Here is a 24201-nt window from a genome sequence, read left to right on the forward strand (position 1 = left end):
GTCAATAAGATTAAATGTGTAGAACAAATACAAAGTTAAGGGTATTTTATCTGTGCCTTGTCCCTGCAGTTCTCATCTGCCCCGAGGGAAAACAGTATTTCGACTGTAGGTTTCCTGACCCTGAATTACCAGCTGGTGGTATAAATTGTGAAACTACATGTGCAAACCTGGCTATGAACTTCACTTGTGCCCCATCATCACCCTGCATAAGTGGCTGTGTCTGTGCTCCAGGGTAAGCCTCTTTTTCTTGATAATACAGAACGTTTAGAATTTGATAGGAAACACAAGAGCACTTAAAAACATTATTTATAGGAATAGCTAAAATTGTGTTCTGACTAGTGGTTCACTTTGAGTTGGTAACTAGAAGACTGTTGTAATTATTTTTCTGTGCTCATAGAACATATCACATATGTTATGTGTGAGATGCATATCACATATAACACATGACTAAATAATGTCACAATATGTTATGTATACAATATAATTAAAGTAATGCAGTGGGGCTTCCCTGGTGGTGCAGTGGTTGATAGTCCGCCTGCCGATGTAGGGGACATGGGTTCGTGCCCCAGTCCGGGAAGGTCCCACATGCCGCGGAGCAGCTGGGCCCGTGAGCCATGGCAGCTGAGCATGCGCGTCTGGAGCCTGTGCTCCGCAACGGGAGAGGCCACGACAGTGAGAGGATGGACTTGGCATTTACCTCCTGATTCAACTGCAATTTGGGGAAAATGATAGTGAGCCACTCTGTATTCAAAACACTTGAAGTACATATCTTTTGTATATTCTGTTGTGCTGTTACTGTTGTTGATTTTAAGTTATATTATTGATGCCAACTGATCTATCTAATGGATGTTACAGAAAATGGTGTGTTGAGGCTACTTAGGGTAGTGGCTAACAGCGGGAGCTCTGGCTTCAGACACACCTGTTTCAAATCCCAGCCCTGCCGATATCAGCTGCGTGATTTTTCTGCAAGTTCCTTTAAAGTCTCAGTTAGGCATTTTGAAATGTGGTGTGTGTGCCTCTGTGTGTGTGTGTGTGTGTGTGTATGTGTGTGTATACACTCAATAAGTATGGGCCACTATTTTATGGCAGCATAATTTACTCTTATCTTTGTACATTTTCTTTAGTAGCAGAAATGCCTAGTATACATGGAAGGTAAATACAGAATCTGGTGGCTATTTGCTTCCTTGCAGGCACACGTGGAATCTGGCCTCACTGGCCTTCCTTCTTCTGGTAATGAATAGAGGCAGTGCACAGAGGGAGGGCCGCCTAAGGCAAAGAGGTCACCCATTCTTTCTCGATGAACGTACTCACACAAAGCGATTCCTGGGCTCTATTCATATAAACCAGGAGCAAAGAAGAGAGAGGTTTTGTGCTCTGTTTCCCAGGAGAGTCACATTTGTCTAAATGGTCCCAATCTGGAATAGGTTGAAGAGCCAAGTAATGGGACTGTATCCATCTCTTTAGAAAGAAAGGACATAGGAGGAGTGTGAAAGAACAAGGCCTTGCCTGGGAAAATAAAGGCAGGTAGAAATCAGGTCATACAGCAGATGAGCAAGGAAGACATTTTAGTACAAAGGACAAGGGAAATAAAACCTTTATTGGAGTAAAATAACTGAACATTGCTTGCTCGATTAGACTTGATTATGACTCAGGGATGCATGGCTGATTAAAGAAATCGACAGCCTAATTCTGTTTCACGTGCTGTGGTTGATGCTGTTATTTAAAACAATATCTATGTGCTGTCACCTTCGACGTTTAGTTCAACGGTGATTTATTAATTTACTGGTCAAAGTTTATTACAAAAGCTTAAAGTAATTTCCTCCCACCTCCTCTTATTTTATTGAAATAAGTACAGTTGGAATTGACTAAGAGGCCTCTCACTGTTTGGAAATAATTTTGTTACATGGAACTTTCTATTATAAAGTTGTTCTTGGTAGTATGATTTGTACTGACTTCCACGTGACCTTGGCTGGCTTATTTTAGGACAATAAGCCTGGTGCCACTTGTTTCCATGGGGCTCCTTATAGTGCCAGCAGTTCATCGACTACAAATGGACCGCATACCTTAGCTCAGAAATCATTGTGGATTAAAGAAATGGAAAGTAATACAGTGGAAAGAGTCATATAGAAATGGGTTAAAATGTTGGCCCTCTTTCTTATTAGGTAAAGTACCTCGGGACAAATCTTAACCACTTGGAGTCTCAACTTTGTCTTTTTAAAAGGGGTGTAATAATATCTACTTCATAGATGGTTGAGTATATGCAGCCCACTAGTCATATGGTAGGTGCTCAGTAAATGTTTATTTTATTACTAACCCCACTTCCCAAACCTGCTTAAAGCAGACAATTCACAGTGATTTACAGCTCTCTTCTTCCTTCTTCCAGTTTTGATTAGTTATGAAAAACTCATCAGTCATCAGTGTAACCATTTAAAACCACTACTTTGGCTGGTTATTTAAGAATTGTGCTTACGGGCTTCCCTGGTGGTGCAGTGGTTGAGAGTCCGCCTGCCGATGCAGGGGACACGGGTTCGTGCCCCGGTCGGGGAAGATCCCACATGCCGCGGAGCGGCTGGGCCCGTGAGCCATGGCCGCTGAGCCTGCGCGTCCGGAGCCTGTGCTCCGCAACAGGAGAGGCCACAACAGTGAGAGGCCCTCATACCACAAAAAAAAAAAAAAAAAAAAAAAAAAGTGCTTACAACATTTAATGGAGTATAACCTGTAAAAATACTGAATCACTATGCTGTACACCAGAAGCTAATATAATTTTATAAATTAACTACACTTCAATTAAAAATTAAAAATATGAATAATATTTTAAAAAATAAAAGAAATGAGAATGGAAAAAAAAAGAATTGTGGTTCATTTCCGCGAGGCATCCCTTATCTAAACAATTCAGCAGCCAGTGTTTATGAAGCACCTAATATCTGGGACATTCTGTTAAGACACAGGGATGATGGTGCTAAAATAAATATATATAAGTTAACAATAGAATCTACCTTATGGAATTGTCACTAGGATTAGATGAGTCAATGATGTATTTAAAGCGGATGGAACAGTGGCTGGGCCATAGTTAACACTCAGAAATACTAGTTGTTGTTATTGTTCTTATTTTCTCTGTAAGACGTTTAATGAATTACTTGCAGTTCATTCTGGTAAACCCTCCGATAAAGGTTTGTACAGGCTGCTGTGTATAGGGAGTGTGGTACATAAAAGATTGCACTGAAAAGACTGCACTAAATTGAGTCTTGAGTGATGAGAAAAAAATCTTTTAGTTTTCTAGGCAGAAGAGAGATGCAATGCTCTGGGAAAGTGGCTAGAAGTTTGGAAAGGTTGAGGGGAGAAATTATGGACTCTAGGGCACTGTTGTCTGAAAGAAAGAAATCTGAATGAGTTGATGCATCATTTATATAAACAGTTTCATTTCTTCATCTTTACTCAACAATTGAGTGTCTGCTATGTGCTAGGCATTGGCACACAACCATTAACAAGATATTCATGGTCTTCCGGAGTGAAACTTAAAGTCAAATGGATAACATATACATTAGATAAACTATGAGCGAGGAAGCAGAGAACTAAAGGAACATATGTGATTATTTCTAGTTTAGAGAAGAGGCAGGAAGTCAGGAATCCTGACTTCTATGTTAATTTGGACAACACAGAATTCTCACATTTTAAAGCAAGTTCAGAAAAAAAACTATGTATCTTATCTATTTTTACTAGCTAGATTTGAATGTTGCTATTACTATTTTATCATCCATTATTTATTATTTTAATTTCTTTTATTATTATAGTTATACTATTATATATTTAACTTATTGTATGTATTTAATAGTATTTTATTATTTATGGAAGCTATTTTTGAGAAAAGATTTTAGGAATATTGAAAAATATATGTATATATTTATATTAAGGGTATTGAAATATTTATTATCTATAATATGTATTTATTTTATCTTCATATCAAAATATTTTGATAATATACCCAAATTGATTTTTCCTTGAGATTATGAATAATGATTTTGTTTTAATTTTTGTATTCAGAGGTATTTTAAGGTACTTTCTTATGGGGTAATCTTTCATGAAGGAAATTACACTTTGAAGAAACCAACATTCAAAACTTGATATGTTAATAATAAAATGTGAAACACTCGATATAATGGTTTCTTATTCAAGACACACCTAAAGTCTCATGGCTTTTAACTTTAAGCACTAACAAAAGAAGCTTTTGATTACTCTCTCTATCCTGTAATAGAAAATGTTATCCAGCTCATACTTCACTATTTTGTAAAAAAATTCTTAGACTCACAGACTCTTCTATCAAGTAGCAAATATTAAAGAAAGGGAGACTTACTTCCTCTTTAATTGTTTTTTCAGAATATCTCACTTTACCCGGAAATTTAGGCTTCTGTCTCCCTTTTATTGTACTAAGTGATAACAAAAAGTTTAAAATTTTGCATCCAGTCATTTGCCTGGCATTTATTTATTTCTTTGATGTGAAAGGTACTGTGTGGTAAAATAGGGGAGAAAGACTGGATTCGACCCCTCCATAGGTCAGACAGAACATGCTTACGACAGCTGTAACAAATATAGATGGTTTTGAATATGACAAGATTGCTGATTGTTTAAAAAACTGAAATTAGTAGTTTATATTAAATAGCATTTACTTCTTCACTTGAAAGAATGGCCGAGCACAAAGGAAAGTGTTATGTTCCTGAAAGCTGTCCATGTATCTGGAAAGATTGGGAGTACCTCTCGGGAGAAGTGATTGCTACACCATGTTATACCTGGTAATGAGATCTGTTTATTTCACAATTTTCCTAAGAAATTGTATTAGTTTCAGTCATCTTGTATTTACTTAATGTGACTGATTTCAGCAAAAAGCAAACGAAGTCTGAGTAAATAAGATTTTAAAGGCTTTCAGGAGTTGATTGGGAGCTACTACCTTCAGGGAGATCATTATTTTTACTCCTATTTGTTCAACCCAGGAGAAAAAAATGAACTATGACAATTTGAAAATTTAATAGGAAAAACATATCTCAAGTTTATAAGAAAGTGATAAGTGTTCCAAAGAGAAGGTCACATTTGATGGAAAGTTTTCTGTTTGGAAATAAGCCATAAAATAAAATTGAAATACAGTTTCCTTGAATTGTGGATAAAAATTCTAAGTTCATGAACAAGTCCTGTCTAAGGTATTTAAATGGACTCCAGTAGATGAGGTGGCATTGTGGTCTTTTAGCCACCAGCAGGCGTATGTTTAATTTTTCATTCCATCACCTGTTTTCTGTGTGACCCAGGCACAATTCCCAGGCTTGGCTGTGATGTCTGGTAATTTATTTAGACAAAGTGGTAAATATATGCCTTCTCTATCATTGTAAGAAAATGTTTTCGGAATGAATTGGCCGTATTTATAAGGGCTATTGGCGCAGTGGATGCTTTTGAATACAAACCTTCCAATATTTATGCTGCCTGAAGAATACTAATTAGAGCCAGGTTTCTTAGAAAGGTAACAGTGTTTGTATTATTTTCTAATAGTGTTTGTCGACGAGGAATGTTCAACTGCACGTATTATCCATGCCCAGCAGTGTGCACAATATATGGGGACCGTCATTATCATACTTTTGATGGACTGGAATATGATTATATCAGTGATTGCCAGGTATTTTTGGTAAAGGTATGTCACAATTAGTTCCTTTTACTTAAAATTATGTAAATACAATGTGAAAAACAAGTATGGTGGACCATGGCCTATCAAATCCATGTATCATTACTAAAACCTATAAAAGTTATAGCAATTTAAAATTAATTTCCTTGACTCACTGTAAAGTTTTATTATGTATAAGTAATGGGCTAATTCGTAAACTTTCTGTGCCTCTCTTTTCTCATTTGTAAAATGAGGATAATAATTGTATTTATCTCCTGGGGTAGTTCTTAGGATTGAATGAAATAAATATATGTAAAACTCTCAGAGAGTGCTTGCTATTTAGTAACTGCTCAATAAATATCAGCCATTTTTATTTTTATTGGTTTAGCTTGGTGAATACAAATAGAAGACATTAAATCATGTATTGGACCACGTATTGTTTATAGCTGTAGCAATCAAAACGACATTGTTCTCAATTCTAGACATGCTATTTTGATGATATGCTTTGGCAAACCCTGGGCTCTGTATATCTGATAAAATCCTTAAAATTTCTCATATCTTTAATGCATTCGGATTTTCTGTATCCCTAAATTTTATTTAGATATCATTGATCCCAGAATTAAATTTCTAAATGAATAATGTAAGCTTTAGGAAGAAGTTGCACAAGAATAAGCAAAATAACATCCTTTTCTCCAGCAAGGTAACCTGTGATTATCTTGAATTTGTGTTTTTTTCTGGGTAAGGCTTTTATGTTTTTAGAGGTTCATGTATGATCCTGTTCTTTAAGCATATGTCAAGAAAGTAGACATATTCCCATTTTGTATTAGTTACATTAAATAGAAAACAGTAAAATCTATAGCCTCAATGGAAATCACTGGGTTTCCCTTTCAGTGCTATTTTTAGCCTTCTTTATGAACAATTTTAAGTTTCTTAAAGAATAGATCCCTGGGAATGGATTTGGCAGTTAGATAATTATAGAAGATGACATGTTGCCTATAGGGGTTTTGTGTGTGTGTGTGTGTGTGTGTGTGTGGTTTTGATACTATTTGGAGCATAGGAAAAGCACAGTGATACATATACATTCTATGAGTATTTGTCCTCTTAGAACAAGGCTTATTTAGCAAACAATTTTACATGAGAATTTTCTTGTCCCCTGAAGTTTAGGTTGTAAATTGAGAAGCTTGGAAAAGTAAATAACAATTTAGAGATTTGAATACATAAACAGATACTTTTTTTCTCAAAATGCATCAGACTGATTTTATACCAAATCCTTACTTCCCTTGATATTTAGGTGTCTCTGACATTCCTTAAGATCCCTCTTCCTTTGACTTTCTAGATATTATGCTGTTGGAGCCCTTCAGTGTCTCTTCTGGTTTCTCCATTGTCTCTTTGTTGCCTTTTCTTTTAGCATAAGTCCCAGACCATAGATGACTGAGTTGACTCCTTCAGGGCAAGGACCAAACCTTAGTCACCATTGTTTTACCAGTGTAGAGCCTTGTGCTGGGAGCATAGTTGTTCACTGAATGTTGACTGAACTGGATGTCTGTTCTTGGCTCTCTGCCCTTTTCTCCTAATGCTTGGTATGATCATCCCTCTCTACAATCTTAACCTCATCTACAAGCTGATGAGTTCCAAATCGACATGGACAGCTCTGACCTTCAACTTCTAGGCTCTTCTGACTCAAGTTCATCCCTATAATAATACATTTTTTTCATTCTCTTAATCTTTCTAAGACTCACATTGCTATCATGTCATTGCTTTCTAAGAACTATGGTTGACTCCCAATTACCAGCTTCCATAAAATCAAATTTCCCTTGAGACCCTTTGATAATCTTTCAAGGGTCTCAGTTAGCTCCACCCCTCCTTTAGGTCTTTTCTCAGGGTATTTTCCTGTACCTGACTGCCTCTACTCCCTCAGAATAACTTTTCTAGTTCACATTTATCTGTTCTGTTCTTACACATCCTATTGTATTTAATAGTCATCATGTCAAAAGCAAGCAGCCCATTATATTCTGATTATTTTATGTGTGCTCAATTAGATTGTGTATCATTTTATATCAGAGCTCTGCGTTATACTGCTTTTGGTTCCTCATAAGGGCTAGCACAATTATGGTTGTACTATAAGCGCTGAAAAGTTACTTGCTCCGTTTTTTAACCATTTTTTTAGAGGGTAGAAATCACAAGCTTACACTTAATTAGTAATCTTTGTTATAAACGCATATACATGCCTTTAACATGAAGTATGTAGAACAGTGCTTCTTAAACTTTAGTATGTATGCACATCACCTGGAAATCTTGTTACAATATAGATTCTGATTTTATGTGTTTGGAGCAGTATCTTGGATTCTGCAATTTTTAATAAACTACCCTGATGATTCATATCCATAGTCCACTCTTTGAATAGCAAGGATGTAAAGCATTTTCTTCTTTAAAAAACTAATTTTAACTATTTTTGAAATTCTCTTCTTCTGAATAGTAAACTTTGTCACATCTAGAAAAAACAAAGTATCATTGACAATATTGTATCAAACATGACATGTTCCCATTGGATATGTCATTGAGGTTAATTAATGATGCTTTTTATGCTTTCATTTTAAGTAGCAAAACAAAACTTCTGCCAAACTTTGTTTTCATTTTGTGTAGGGAAAAAATTATTTAGAAGTATTTACTAAAAACATTTTAAACCTTGTTCATGTATCACCATCACTGCAAACATTTTCCAATGTGTGACAATGGTCTTTGCTCATATGCATTATCATTTCATTCATTTAATAAACAATTTTTAGGGCCTATTAAATGTAAACTGCGTTAACAAAAACACGCCTTCTCTATTTATTAAGATAGAATTTTGCAAGAAAATTCTAAAGTTTTGAAACAAGGATCAGGACCTACATTTCTTTTTTCCTCCCCCCAGTCATTTTCCAAAATGCTGGGCATTTGGTGAACTCTTAACGAGTACTTATTTGATCTACCTGGTTTTTCCTTAACTCCTCATTTGTCTTTGCAGTAGAGAAATCATAGTATTTACCACTGAATTTTCAAACAATTATTGTTTTTTTAAATTGAAGTATAATTAATTTACAATGTTGTGTTAGCTTCAAGTATACAGAAAAGTGATTGTGCAGAAAGTAGAATATTTGTCTCAACTCTGATTCCTGACAAAATGAAAGTATCTTCTTCTGTTTGATGCTGAATGATGGTAGCAGTGTTTTTGTTTGTTTGTTTGTTTGTTTTTTGTTTTTTTTTTTTTTGCGTTACGCGGGCCTCTCACTGTCGCGGCCTCTCCCGTTGCGGAGCACAGGCTCCGGATGCGCAGGCCCAGCGGCCATGGCTCACGGGCCCAGCCGCTCCGCGGCATGTGGGACCCTCCCAGACCGGGGCACGAACCCGTGTCCCCTGCATCGGCAGGCGGACTCTCAACCACTGCGCCACCAGGGAAGCCCTAGCAGTCTTTTTTTATTGGTGCTGCAATATAACAGTGCCATTTTATTTAGCAGGCAAGAGCCATTAAGGTTTGGCTTTTAGATTTTATAAACCTGATTTCCTATCATCACTTTAATTTTCTACTATATCCTTCTGTAAAAATGCATACATAATGTTCAGTCTCAGATTTTAATGAGACATGCCTACCTGTATATGAGAAGACATGTTGCAGGAAATGTTATTCCAACATTTGGATACCTAATTAAATATCTGGGTTAAGATCTGTCATTAGGGTTCATGTGGTAAAAATAAGATATAAAGAATATTAAAAGTCTAAAGCTTCAAATTTTAGAATTGTATATGCCTTTTTTTAACACCTTTATTGGAGTATAATTGCTTTACAATGGTGTGTTAGTTTCTGCTGTATAACAAAGTGAATCAGCTATACATATACATATATCCCCATATCTCCTCCCTCTTTCATCTCCCTCCCACCCTCCCTATCCCACCCTGCTAGGCTAGATGGTCAGGAAGCACGGAGCTGATCTCCCTGTGCTATGCAGCTGCTTCCCACTAGCTATCTGTTTTACATTTGGTAGTGTATATATGTCCATGCCACTCTCTCACTTTGTCCCAGCTTACCCTTCCCCCTCCCCATGTCCTCAAGTCCATTCTCTATGTCTGCATCTTTATTCCTGTCCTGCCCCTAGGTTCTTCAGAACCTTTTTTTTTTTTTTTAGATTCCATATATATGTGTTAGCATACGGTATTTGTTTTTCTCTTTCTGACTTACTTCACTCTGAATGACAGACTCTAGGTCCATCCACCTCACTACAGATAACTCAATTTTGTTTCTTTTTTATGGCTGAGTAATATTCCATTGTGTATATATGTGCCACATTTTCTTTATCCATTCATTTGTTGGTGGACATTTAGTTTGCTTCCATGTCCTGGCTATTGTAAATAGAGCTGCAATGAATGTTGTGGTACATGACTCTTTTTGAATTATGGTTTTCTCAGGGTATATGCCCAGTAGTGAGATTGCTGGGTGGTATGGTAGTTCTATTTTTAGTTTTTTAAGGAGCCTCCATACTGTTCTCCATAGTGGCTGTATCAATTTACATTCCCACCAACAGTGCAAGAGGGTTCCCTTTTCTCCACACCCTCTCCAGCATGACCAACATATACTTGATAAGCCAAGAAATATTTTATTCGACCATGGAGTAATTATTTCATACCGAAGACAAATTAGTGATTAACCAATGAAACCTAATAGTCATGGTTTTGAAATATTATCATTCCAGAAAGTAAATTTCTCAACACTTGGAGATTTTCTGCTGCAATTTTAATTAATTAATTAATTTTTTAAGAATCAGCATTTCCTTTGAGAAGGATAGAATGGCTGCCAGCACCATTCATTTACTTGCTGCTTTTTCATAGGCAAGAATCACTTCTGTGAATATCATATTTAATTCCTTCTTCCTTGTCAAGCAGCTCTCTTTCCTCCTTGTCTTGATTACAAATTCCAGACTTTGTCATTTGTAATGCATTTTTATCTGGTAAAACTTATCATTTAGTTTTTTGGGCCCTGTGAAGGATCTAGTAATCAAATTCATAAAAATTTCCCTTTTATTTGCCAATTGGACTTTTAAAAATTAATACTTATTCAGCTTCATCTTGAAAGTATAATGTTACTTGACTCTGACATATTGAAGGAATTGTAAAGGTTTTTTTTTTCTTTTTAATCTCTGGATTGTGGAGCTTTTTTGTTCTTTAATGTGGACCATTTTTAAAGTCTTCACTGAATTTGTTACAATATTGCTTCTGTTTTATGTTTTTTTTTGGCCACAAGGCATGTGTGGTCTTAGCTCCCTGACTAGGGATCAAACCTGCACCCTCTGCATTGAAAGGCAAAGTCTTAACCACTGGACCACCAGTGGAGTTTTAAATGTAATCTGATTCCAGCGAATACTTGCCCTATCTTTGTTGATGTTTATCAAACTTTAAAAATTTGGGCTTCCCTGGTGGCGCAGTGGTTGAGAGTCCGCCTGCCGATGCAGGGGACACGGGTTCGGGCCCTGGTCTGGGAGGATCCCACATGCCGCGGAGCGGCTGGGCCCGCGCGTCCGGAGCCTGTGCTCCACAATGGGAGAGGCCCGCGTACCGCAAAAAAAAAAAAAAAAAAAACACTTTAACAATTCAAGTTCTCTGATATTTTATTCATTTTGGAGGCTGTTTATGCTATACTTTAAATAGCACAAGGAATATAGCACATTATTTTTTAAGTGTGTTGAAGCAAATCTAGGACAAAGTTCATGATTGTATTTCCTGGGAGGTAAGACTTTTTTAAGAGTAAAAAGAGTTGAGAAACCAAACAGCAACCTGACCTGTGCTGTAAGCTCAAAGAGAGGGAGGACACTGGATGTTTTCAGCAAAAGTGGGAAATTTAATATTCCAACTCCCGGATTGCAGAGCCACACTCTACTTCCATTATCTAGGACAGGCCCCTGTCACTGCTAGGTTTCTTCCTGTAACTTGTTCTAGATTAGGTTTTTCAACATTCTGTTCAGTTGATAGCTCAAATGTTTGGTGCTCTCCTTAAGTCTCTGAAAACCCTTCTAATTTCATCGCTCTCAAATTTTTATACCTTGTATCATATCATCATTTTTCATGTCAGTATTTCTTGTGTGATTTCTATGTGTCAGGCCCTATACTGCGAAGTGGAGGTACAGAATGTGCAAACATAGATATCAGTTTTGGGTCCTTTGAAACTTAGGCTGGTGGTGGAGAGTTATTAATCACCAAATCACAAAATTCATATAAAATTGCCACTTTAAAAGTTAATGATGACCTATGCAAAATCCAATTAAACCTTTTAAATGTCTATCTTCCTTTTTTGAAGTGGTTCTTGCTTTGTCTTCTCTGAGTTAATTCTACTGCTTCTGCTGGTCTTTGACCACTCCTCAGTCTCCTCTGGTGGCTTCTTTCTCCAAGAGTTTCTTAGAACACTGGGTCTCACAAGTTCCACATTTTCATGTCTGTCTCCTCTATAAAACTCTTAGTTGTTTGTAATCTCATAATATCTTGAAGGATAAACCCTGTATGCATTTATGTATGTACGTAGGTATGTATTTATCCATCCATGCATCCATCTGTCCATCCATCCACAGGAAATGAAAACAGAGAGGAAAAGAAGTCAAAGGAAATCATTACACCCTATTTAGGCAAATGTAAAGATCTAGATAGAGCTAGATAGAGCTTTCTCTGTCAAATAAGAGTAAAATGCAAATTAATGGCATAGTAATTATACAATGGTGTGGCACTTCAGGAAAAAAAGGAAGAGAGAGATAGAGAAGAAAGAAATAACATGTAAAAATTAGATGAAGATTTCACTCTGAATAAAATTTACTTCCCATAAAATAAAAATATTTTCTGCCTTCCAGAAGTTATGAAAGAGATGATGGAATTAACTAATAAGAATTTAAATGTATGTTAAGGGAATAAAAGTAAGTGGAAAAGGAAATGGTAAAATTAAGGAACAAATTAAAGCCTAAAACACATTATAGAGTTGAGAAAATAAGGATTCTTTTAAAAAATGATAAGTATACCATCTTTTGTTTACCTTCCCTTCCTTTTTGTTCAAATGTGAGAGATAATCTAATTGTCTACAGTTGTCTTTTTTTTTTTTTTTGCCTGCATAAAAAAATCCCTTGGCCCATCAAAGAATGTGCTGCTTTGGGGCCATTCAGCTGTGGAACATAAACCATGGCTGCCTGAGGCTACTGTATCAGCAGGGACTTTCTGTGGGATAGTTACCGTTAAAAGGGGCTGGGACTGTGACAGGTCTTAGACTGACATAGCAAGTAAAAAAATATACTACCTTGAGAGGTGCTGACATTTTATGTTTTGGAATCACTTGGGAGAATATTCTCTATCAGTGTTTTCAGTACCTGAGCATAAAGGGTTTGAGGAATCTATGTGGCACATTGCTGTTGACCTTTTACCTCTAGCTTTGTGTTACTTACTGTGTTGCTTAGCAACTCTAGCATTATCTCCAAACCTAATATTAACTTGAAATATATATTGGAAACGGAAATTGGAGAAACGTGACTCTTAAGGACTTGATAGTTTCAAGTTACTGTCAGCATAACATGATATTACCAGGCAGACGATACAATATAGAATATTTCTTGGCATTTCTCACCAGGCAGACTATACAATATAGAATATTTCTTGGCATTTCTGAATTCATATAAGGATTAAAGCTGACATTGAGGCACTTTAATTAATAGTAATAGAAATGTAAGGGCAATAGGAATCCTTTCAGCCAGCTTTTCACATCCCTTAATCTAAATGACTCTTTCCAAGAGGAAGAGGAAAACAAAACCCTGAATTATATATATATTTCTTCTTTGAAAATTGTTCATAAAGGCAGAAAAGTGTGGCATTATTTTTTGAGTAATACAGTGCCATAATCATCTTGATGACCCTTATTACTCTCCTTTTCAAAGTTTAGGCAATGCTTTGGAAAAGAATTGTTTAAGAAGAAGAAAAAGCTCTCGGTTCTTATGAAGTAAGGAAAATTGGGTCCCAGAGGGACAAATTAATTACTCTGTCAACAGCATTCATTGAAAACCTATCCTCTAGGCACTATGTTATAGTAATTACTAATAAGACAGGAAGAATTTGGCCAAACCAAGAAATATATTGAGCTAGTGTTCATATTGTTGGTGGTATAAAAAACTAAGTATGGAGAATTTACATCAAGACATATATGAGGGCCTCCCTGGTGGCGCAGTGGTTGGGAGTCCGCCTGCCGATGCAGGGGATACGGGTTCGTGCCCCGGTCTGGGAGGATCCCATGTGCCGCGGAGCGGCTGGGCCCGTGAGCCGTGGCCGCTGGGCCTGCGCGTCCGGAGCCTGTGCTCCGCAACGGGAGAGGCCGCGGCAGTGAGAGGCCCGCATACCGCAAAAAGAAAAAAAAAAAAAAAAAAAAAAAAAAAAGACATATATGATTTCCAAACATTTAAGGACTCTTCTCACTTTGAAAATAAACACTGCCCCATATATCTAAAAATGAAAAGGATTCAGGAAATGTATGTGAGCCTTTGAAAATTGGAATTTGAGTTCAAAGAGAATTGTTACTTTCCTTCTGATGAAATTCCCACCTTCCACTAGGTAGTGGAAGGACTCAGGGCAGTGTGGCTTTAACTTTTGGGGCGATAAGGACCACTTCAAAAATTTGATGACAATCATAGACTTTCTTCCTAGAAAAATACAGATACTCAAAAACAACATTTTACAATGAACTTCCAGAGTCTGTAGAACTATTGAAGTCCATCTATCAAACTGGGATAAAAATTAAAAACCCTGTTTCCAGAGAGAGAGTTCTTAGTGGATGGAGAGGGGAGTGGCTGAAGGAAGGTGAGGGTGAGGTAACTGGTGAAAACGTTAGTGTGTGGCACTAAATAATAGTCTCTGGAACTAAGGAGTTCCTATAACCTGCAACTGAATTTTCTCCTCAACCATTACTAAACTCTTCCTAATTTCTCTGCAAGTGGCATTAAAAAAGAGGGTTTTGAACTGTGCCTCTGCCCTTATTTAGCTAAGTGACTTTGGACATTCATTTAATCCTTCTTAACCTCTGTTTCTTGATCTGTAAAATGGAGATAATACATAATTCAAGAATTATCATAAGAATTAAATGAGAAAATGCATGTAAAGTTGGAAGGAAGCCCTTAAATGATATGCATCATTTTATTTACTAATACAGTGTCAAAGTTTTATATTTATTGCAATTTTATCTTGTAGGCAAATAATTATTTAGCCAGAAAACTGGCTGAAAATAAAACAAAAGATGTTGTCTAAAATGAAAATATTTCTTTTAAAATTCCCCTAAGTGACAGGTCTTGTTGGGTATTTGATAAGAAGAAGCTGGTTGATAAATTTGAGCTGTAAAAATAAAATGGAAAAAAATGCTTGTTGGAACAACATTTTAACAGGAGATATTATAGATAAATGTTTAAAGATTGAGCTATCTTGGTATACTTTTATTAAATTCTTCACATTATTAGATCAAAATGATTTTTATTTTAGAGGTAAGTTGTATTTCAATTTCAGTACAATTCATTGTAAATCTTGGACTTCTTTAAGATTTGTTAATGAAAAATAAGTAAAAATTATATATAATATACATTTGTATTAATATAATATTTTTGACATTTCAGAGTACAGATGATTCAGGTATATCTGTCATTGGCCAGAACAAGAAATGCTTTGACAACGATATTGTTTGTTCTAAAAGTGTTTTGATTTCAGTTGGGGACACTGAAATTTACCTGAATGATACTCCTTACAAACAGGTTAGTGGATTATTTCTTGTAAATCATTTTAACTTGCCCTAAGGATACTGAAAATAAAATAGAAACATTGTGGGGGTACTTTTCTTTATAAGTGGTTACTAGGTTTGAAATTTTTTCTTTGTCATTTTATGTAGTTTCAGTAAATCATACTTGATTTGTTTCTTTTGTTTATACTCCACTTCTTCATTTGCTGATTCTTTCCTTCTCACCTGTTACCTGGAGTACTTCAACATTCTCCAAGCTAGACACCTGGCCTCCAGTTTTTCCCCTCTGATCCATCCTGCCACACTGCAGCCAGGGTGGTTTTCCTAAAATGGAAATGTAATCTCCTGAGACCCTAGTGCTTCAAAACTTTCAAGTGACTTCCCATTGCCCTTACATGGCCTCACCAGTATGGCCATTGCTGCCTCTCCTGCTGTACCTCTCATCACTTTCTGCTTCAAGCCCATGTTCCAGAAGTTGGAGCTTTTATCAGTTCTTCACATGCTCTATATTCTTTCTCTCACCTCTGGTTCTTCTTCAACATCATTGCTCCTACCTGGATCAGCCTTTCCATTTAACTTATTATGTGATATGTCTTATCTTATCTCCTTCAAGGAGTTCCACCTCTTGTCCTCAAGCTCCCTGTCAGGACATGCATCACACTTTAGTGAAATTACTTGTGTGGTGGCAGTGGTCCCCAACCTTTTTGGCACCAGGGACTGGACAATTTTTCCACGGACCGGGGGGTTGGGGGATGGTTTAGGGATGATTCAAGTGCATTACCTTTATTGTGCACTTTATTTCTATTATTATTACATTGTAATATATAATGAAATAATTATACAACTCGCCATATTGCAAAATCACTGGGAGTCCAGAGCTTGTTTTCACTTGCCACTCACTGATAGGATTTTGATGTGAGTCTGCAAGCCATTGATTTATTATGGTCTCCGCACAGTCAAACCTCTCTGCTAATGATAATCTGTACTTGCAGCCGCTCCCCAGCGCTAGCATCACTGCCTCAGCTCCACCTCAGATCATCAGGCATTAGATTCTCACAAGGAGCGTGCAACCTAGATCCCTCGCATGCGCAGTTCATAGTAGGGCTCACGCTCCTATGAGAATCTAATGCTGCTGCTGATCTGACAGGGGGTGGAGCTCAGGTGATAATGCAAGTGATGGAGAGCGGCTGTAAATACAGATGAAGCTTCTCTCTCTCACCCACTGCTCACCTCCTGCTGTGTGGCCTGGTTCCTAAGAGGCCACAGACCGGTACCAGTCCAAGGCCCGGGGGTTGGGGACCCTTGTATGGTGGTCTGTGTCTTTTCTATTTGTCTATGAGTTCTGTGAGAATTGAGACCGCTGTCTTATTTGTTCATTCTTGTATACTTGGAGCCTGTGCAGTTTGAAAGAAGGAATAAAGTTCATTCATTCATTCATTCATTTATTCATAATATCTACTTTGTACAAAGTTATGTGTTAATTATTGGGACTACAACAGTGAAAAGACACTCACTGTGCTTGCTTTTAAGGAACTTACACTGAGGTGAGGGACACGTTTCAAGTAAATGAGGCTGTGCAGTGTGGTGTGCTCTGGTAGGAGTGTGTTTAGGAAAGCAGGAGAATCCCTAAGAAGAAGACCTAAGCCAACCTGGGGTGTTCAGGGTAGCTGTGAAGAGCATAGACTGGCGTCAGTTAGTCACTTAGAACCTCTGTTCCGTCACCTGCTAACTGTGTCACTTTGGGTAACTTTATTTAACCCCTCCAAGCTGCAGCTTTCCCGTTTGTAAATTTGAGATGATTATGGAATCTACTTCCTAAGTTCACATGAGGATTAAATGAGAGAATGAATTAAGGGAAATGGCTCTCCTCCTCTCCTCACCCTCCTTATTTTTTTTTTTTTAATTTTTTTTGCGATATGCGGGCCTCTCACTGTTGTGACCTCTCCCGTTGCGGAGCACAGCCTCCGGACGCTCAGGCTCAGCGGCCATGGCTCACGGCATGCGGGATCTTCCCGGACTGGGGCACGAACCCGTGTCCCCTGCATCAGCAGGCGGACTCTCAATCACTGCGCCACCAGGGAAGCCCAGCCCCTCCTTATTTTTGAAGGCTCAGAAGACATGCTTTGGGGGAAATGATTTGAGCTGAGTCTTAAAGGATGAGTAGGTATTAGGCAGGTGAAGAGAGAGAGTAGAAAGGCAATCAGTACAGAGGAACAGTCATGTTGAAAGGAACAGGGTTCAAAGATAAAATGGCACGTTTGGAGAACTTCAAGCAGTTTCGTTTGGTTGATGTGGATGGAGATAGTGGAGGGAGGGTGAGGCAAAGAGATTCAGGGAGGAGTGTCCAGATTGACTTTCATGCAGGAAGCTTGGGGACAAGGGCAGTAGACAAGGAGGCTGTGTAATATAATATTTGAACTTACTCTACAAGGAAGAAATTTTGGAATTAAGTGACATGATGTGACATATGGCCTTTATAAAGTGGCCTATTTTTGAGTTTTTAGACTAGCGTTTCTCAGTTTGGTTTGCAAAACTTCTGCATTAGAATCATCTAGAATACTTATTATAAGAGCTGGTTCCCTGGACTCCACCTCAGGAATTAGAATGGCTGAAGTTGATGACAATCAATATATCAATGGTTCCGCAAATTCTGCACACTGAAGTTTGAGAATCGGTGCCATAGATCTTAGCTCATGTCTCAGTAAGAAATGTTGAGACCAACCAGGCAGCAATCAAGATTTGAGCAAAACAGAGTTTGTACAAGTCATGCTAACATCTTTTTGAAGTAGTTACTGCAGTTTGGTGTAGCCATCAGCTGGATATTCATTTATAGGTGAAGGTTCTCTCTAAGAGAAAGGGTGTGTTAAAAAAAAGAAAAACTGAAGAGAAAATAGTAAATGCTCTTATAAAGACTGTTTGACACATTTTTGAAGTGGTAATTGCAGTTCTGTGTAATGTTCGTCTTCCAATTTTCACCTGAATGCAGGTGCTGATGAATCTCCTTCATATCAGTTGTGAAGTATAAAGTAAGATGAAGAAAAATCATGAAGATAGTTTGACCCTAACAAATCTCTGGCTAATATTTTTTCTTGAGCATCAGAATTGAAAATAAGTACCATTTGTTTTATGGCAGATGGATTGCTCATTCAGGGGAAGGAAAAAAACCTGTTATTTTTTCAATAAATATACCACTCTAATTTTATCAACTATGTAGCATATAAACATTTTATGAGTTTAAGCTGTATTTTAAAAGTTTTAATTCTCTGCCTTTTATAACTTACTTTTTCTAACATCACTAGAGTTTATTTAAAGTGCAATAATTCTCCCCTGAAGTGGAGGTCCAATTCATAATACCTCAACCTTATAAGGAGAAACATCTTTACTTCCTAATCTGAAAAGTAAGGAGTATACCATCTCCTTTTGACCATTGTTCTCTTGTAGCAAGCTGCCTTGTCTAATAAAAATGAAGGATTTAGCTCTACAGGCAGATAGAGAGGATGTGCTTTTACATCAGGATAACTAATACAAAACCAACCTGAAGGAAGTCCAGTGATCTTATCCAAAAATTTATTTCATGTTCCAGTGATATGTCAACCAGTCTGAGGGAAGTTTAATAGGAAAATACATGAAAAAAGTATTTCATGGATTGAAAAGGAGCTACAAGCTACAACATTTCACTTACTTACTTTGATTATTGCTGTTCAGGCTGGAAGCTGAGAACTAAGAACAGGCCAGTGCAGGAAGGTGTTAAAAATATATGTTACCCTTGATCTAGAAGCTGCAGATACTGCCATGAAGTTGACAAAGTGCATCCTTCTAGGAGTTAACGTTCATGTAGTGGGGAAGAGAGATAATAATACCAAAGACAAATCAGATAATAGAAAGGTCCTGAAAAGTGTAATCAAAATGATAAAAATAGGTTCTATGGCAGAGGGTGATATGGGGGCCTGACAGGCTACACATTTTATGGGCCTAGTGAACAATGAAAATGTAGAGCCCTTGATCAAACAGGGAAAATTTTTTTCCTTTGTTTTTTAGTCTTTCTTTACCTGCATAGTGTTTTTTCTTTATTATTTAATGCCTTGCTCACTTAGACACAGGGTACTTCCAGGTTGAGTGCAGACCCTCACAGGTACTGAGGGCATTGCCCTATAACTCCAACTTGGCACTTGGAAGTAGAAGGAAATGAGGTTAGGTAGAGTCCATTAACAATTCATACTGTCCTATACAATATACCGAGCGCTTATAAGTATGACCTTGATCTAGGAGACTGAAAACTCCTTATGGATGTGACTGAGTTTATTTAATTTGCCCTATGAAATATTTATAAAACGGTACACTCTAGTACAGTGTTTCCAAACTATGCTTTTGTTCTTACTTGGGGGAGAAAAATAACCAAAGGACTTCATATCTCCTTCACAATTTTTATTTTGCTTCTGGTTAAATTTGTTTTATTTACTTTGACTTAACCATGTACTTTTAAAGTTATTATGTGAGTTAATTTCAATGCCAGATTCAGCATAATCTTTTATAGGGTATAGCCCTTGCCCATAAAGAACGTTGCATATTCTCACTTTAGGTTAAAGGTACTCTAAATTTTCCCAGTGGGTTCCATCTCTAGTTTCTCCCTACTATTATCCTTTCTAGCACACACATTATTTTCTTTTAATATACAAACATGGTCTGTCATTTTACTATTCAAAAGCCTTTATCGAGGACATTTTGCACATGGAAAAACAGCCATTAATTGTGATGGGTAACTTGATGGCAAAGGGTCTCAGACTATGCTTGTCATGGAATCCATGCTGTAGCTCTCTGGTGCTCTCCTTAGTACTGAACAAATCTTAAACTTCCTGCCCCTAAGCCTTTATTCAAACTGATTCCGTTTTCTTGGGATGACTTCTTCCTCATTCTCTTTTCCAGCCCTTTATATCTTCCTATCATGGCCTCTTACATATCAGTAATATATGTTCCACCTCTTGCAAAGAGCCTTCCTAAGTTCCTTTTATGGAAATTCATCTCCCTGTCCTCCTTAACACCTCTTTCTCTCTATAGACACACACACACACACTCTATGCTTTTGTTTTTCAATTATTCAGGTGAAGTCATACATTTTTAGTACTCAATCATATTTATTCACCATCAATATAGAATTTCTGGATCAGCAGGTATATCCCCCTAATGTACTCTATGTCCACGCCTTGTTTGTGCTCTTCTCTATAACTGAAATACCTTTTTCCCTTTGCTCATTTATCCATGTTGAGCCTATCTACCAGTTTGTATCTTGTTACCAATTTTATGATTTTCCTATTTTATGCACTTGTTCCGTCTTTCACTACCAAATTCAGGAAAGACAGGGCTAAGCAAAAATACTAGTACATAGATAATTATTGATGGATATTAATTAATGTTTACATTCTGGTGAGAAAACAAGAAATTCATTTTTTTCTTTATTATGCTTTTTCTTTTTTGAAGAAACGATCAGGTTTTTTTCTGGAAAGTAAACCAACATACCAGCTTTGGAAGGCAGGGTACTACATGGTAGTATACTTTCCAGAGAAAGACATCACTATTCTTTGGGATAGAAAGACAACCATCCATATCAAAGTTGGCCCACAGTGGAGGGTAAGTCAGCCTATATGGTAGGTCAATCCAAATGAGATGCAAAAGATGAAATTACATTTACCTTTTTGATGTTTTACAGAAATAAAATGATTGATGTTTTCCTTTAAGAAATAAGTTATATTTTCAGAATTACTAACTCAGACCCGAGAGAAGAACAACTTTACCAAGTGCTGTATACAGTTCTTTTTTACTTCAACCTTACAGTATCCAGTTTTCCAAAGTTGCTTAGGTCAGGTTCTTTTTCTCCCATTCCCTGCAGCATGGTTATTTGATATGTTTGTAGTAGAGTTAGATTCATTTATTATAGTTTGCATTCCATCTTTTCCTCCATATTCTGGATATTTTTTAAGTTTACATACAGTAAAATTCTAAAAAAAATGTAAAATAATTTACTTTTGTGGGCTGCAGTTCTATGGATTTTAACAAATGCATGGAATTGTGTATCCACCACCACAGTTCTAGATAGAACAGATCCATCAGTTCCCAAATTTCTCACATGTTGCCTCTTTATTGTCAACTCCTACTTCCAACCCCTCACCTTTGGCAACCATTGATCTATTTTCCATCTGCATAGTTTGGCCTTTTCTGGATACAGTAGAAATGAAATCATGCAATCTATAGCCTTTTGGGTCTGGCTTCTTTGACTTGGCAAAATACATTCAAGATTCATCCATATTATTGAATGAATTAATTGTTTGTTCCTATACACTGCTAAGTGGTACTCTGTTGTATGGATGTATTAGTTTGTATTATCCATTAATGGTTGAAGATTCAATCTGGGTTGTTTATAATTTTTGTCAATTTATATTTTACATTGTTTTAATTATTGTTTACTGTTAAATATTGTACTAGATATTATTAAATATTTTTATTATTTTAGATATTTAAAATTTTATTAAACATTTTAAGTTTATATGTTAAGGTTGTTTTTGAAACGTTGATATAGTTTTAAAAATCCACCTTATCTGAAATTGAAATTGAGACTCATGGATATAATCTGTGGCAAGTTAGGGAAAAATGGGGATAGTAATAACAAATTCTTATAAAACTGGAAAATATACATATTTTAAAATATTTTAAAATGTTATAAACTTAAGATATGATTGTATATTGAAGTCATTTTCTTTCAGCCCTAAGCAAAATAAAGCCCCCAAATCTATTCCTAGGTGTTTGCTGCCATCTTGCATTTCTTTCATGAAGATGAAGTAATTTAGTCATTGCCATACTTCTTCAGCTATGTTTTCTGCCATTGTCTACCATGTATCCTCCCTTCCTTAGTTTTTGAAAACAAATTAACCATTTATTCTTCTACATCTTCCCTTACTTTTACTGCTGCCTTAAATTTTGGGGTGAGCAGCAGTGGAAGAGGCCACTGTCTTTGAATAGGTATTGCGGCTTCTGAGAGCAGAGGCAGCATGGTAAGCAGTGGCCATGGCAGTTGCAATCCCAAGGTTATTGTCAGCTTTGCTGGAGGCATGGGCAGCCAACTTTATTAACAAAGGGCTGCGTTCCATTCTTCAGTACATGAGGAGAGAGGTCAGTTTGTTTAATTCCAAAGCTTAAGGAGGATTTTCATTGCTTTTGGAATCTAATTCTTCCCTGTACTTTTAATCCACCTCCCTCCCCAAGAGGAAAGTTTTTCACATTATTTGAGAAAATGCAGTGGACATTGTTGATGTGGATAATCCATATGGCACTTGCAGTAACCACTGCATAACCCATAACAAACTTTATAAGAATTAGGTAAGATGTGGATTTCATTTATTGTGTCTCATGGTGGCATGATATATGAATATAGAGTTAACTTTTTCTTTAAAAGTTATGCTTTGATTGTTTTGGCTTTTCAAAGTATGACCTAAAGAAAGATAAATTATTTCTATGGTTTCATCATTTATAGTCTTAGAAAACCTTAAACATAACAGGAAGTGGGTCTTTCATCATTAAAATGTAAATATGTAAATATACACAGAATATGTATATATATACACATATTTGTATATACACACTCAGACATATACTGTAATGTTTGTATTATACTTGTACAAATACTGTAGTGTTTGTATTATACTTTTCCAAGTTACTTATATTATTAGTTATATCAATGCTAAGACAATGGTAGGTGTGAATAGATAAAATTTGGGGGATGGAAAAGCATTTTTGAGAATCTAAAATAACTGTTAATTATAATTAAATAGACATGAAATTCCACCTTCTTGAAACATTTTTTAAATGGTTATTGTGGAAATTCTTAAAATGTCTATTTTAAATCTCTTGAAAATTTCAGTGAATATTAGTCCTTAAATGTTAAAATGAATATAGAATATTTCATGATAATTTTCTTTTACTTTAGAACAAATTATCAGGATTATGTGGAAACTTTGACAAATGTACTTCAAATGATATGACCACATCCAATAACTTAGAAGTGAGAAATGCCCAGGTATTTGGAGATAGTTGGGCATTAGGACAGGTAAGTGGAATATATGTATTTTAGAACTAAACAAATATTTTTTGTTGTATTTATCCACTAAAACATTTTATCCTTACAGAAAAATTTATTTAGGTAATACTATTTTATGTAATATTTGTGCAGTAATTCATAGTTGACAAACTCAAACTACTTTCACGTTTAATTTCTCATGTAATCCTGTGACAGTCTTGTAATGTAAGGGTGTTGACTCCATATTATAGATGAAGAAATTGAGACTCAGGAAGGTTAAACGACTTGTCTAATATTATATATCCAGAAAGCCGCAGGAGTGACTTTCAAATTCACATCTTCTAATCTCATGCTTTTCCTTTCACTGCAAAATCCTCTTTCAGTGTATTTGTATTTCTAATGATGTATCTTTTGTCAACTCAAGGTAATGAATAAATGAAGGCAGTATTTCTTAACATTTGCTCTCCAGACATGGCTGGATGGGGGATGGGGAGGGGTAGGGAGTGGATTTGTGGCCAACTTACCTTTCGGAGCAGTTAGAACAAATTAAGTCAGGCATATTTCTTTTTTGAAGGATTTCTTGAGGCATTATATTCCTCTAAGGGAGGGATGTATTTGAAGAGATTCCCGAACTTACTGACACAGAACTTACGTTTTTGTGTATTAGTTATCAAGGAAATAGTTTTCTATGGGATACAATCTGAGAAATGCTGAACTAACTCAGAA

The 24201-nt window shown here is 36.4% G+C and overlaps 1 protein-coding gene across 1 annotated transcript in view; it reads left to right on the plus strand.

The window, feature by feature from the left end:
- Positions 1 to 24201, plus strand: part of OTOGL (otogelin like) — a gene marked incomplete at both ends in the record, with an annotated part of 143984 nt that overhangs the window by 57838 nt on the left and 61945 nt on the right. The window contains 6 exons of the mRNA XM_082636305.1: positions 70 to 232; positions 4680 to 4787; positions 5533 to 5671; positions 15292 to 15426; positions 20886 to 21035; positions 23386 to 23505. Coding sequence (XP_082492431.1) covers positions 70 to 232; positions 4680 to 4787; positions 5533 to 5671; positions 15292 to 15426; positions 20886 to 21035; positions 23386 to 23505 — 815 coding nt within the window. The remainder of the gene's footprint in view (positions 1 to 69; positions 233 to 4679; positions 4788 to 5532; positions 5672 to 15291; positions 15427 to 20885; positions 21036 to 23385; positions 23506 to 24201) is intronic.

The sequence above is a fragment of the Mesoplodon mirus genome, assembly GCF_964341445.2.
Source record: "Mesoplodon mirus genome assembly, chromosome: 11".
NCBI classification, from domain to species: Eukaryota; Metazoa; Chordata; class Mammalia; order Artiodactyla; family Ziphiidae; genus Mesoplodon; species Mesoplodon mirus.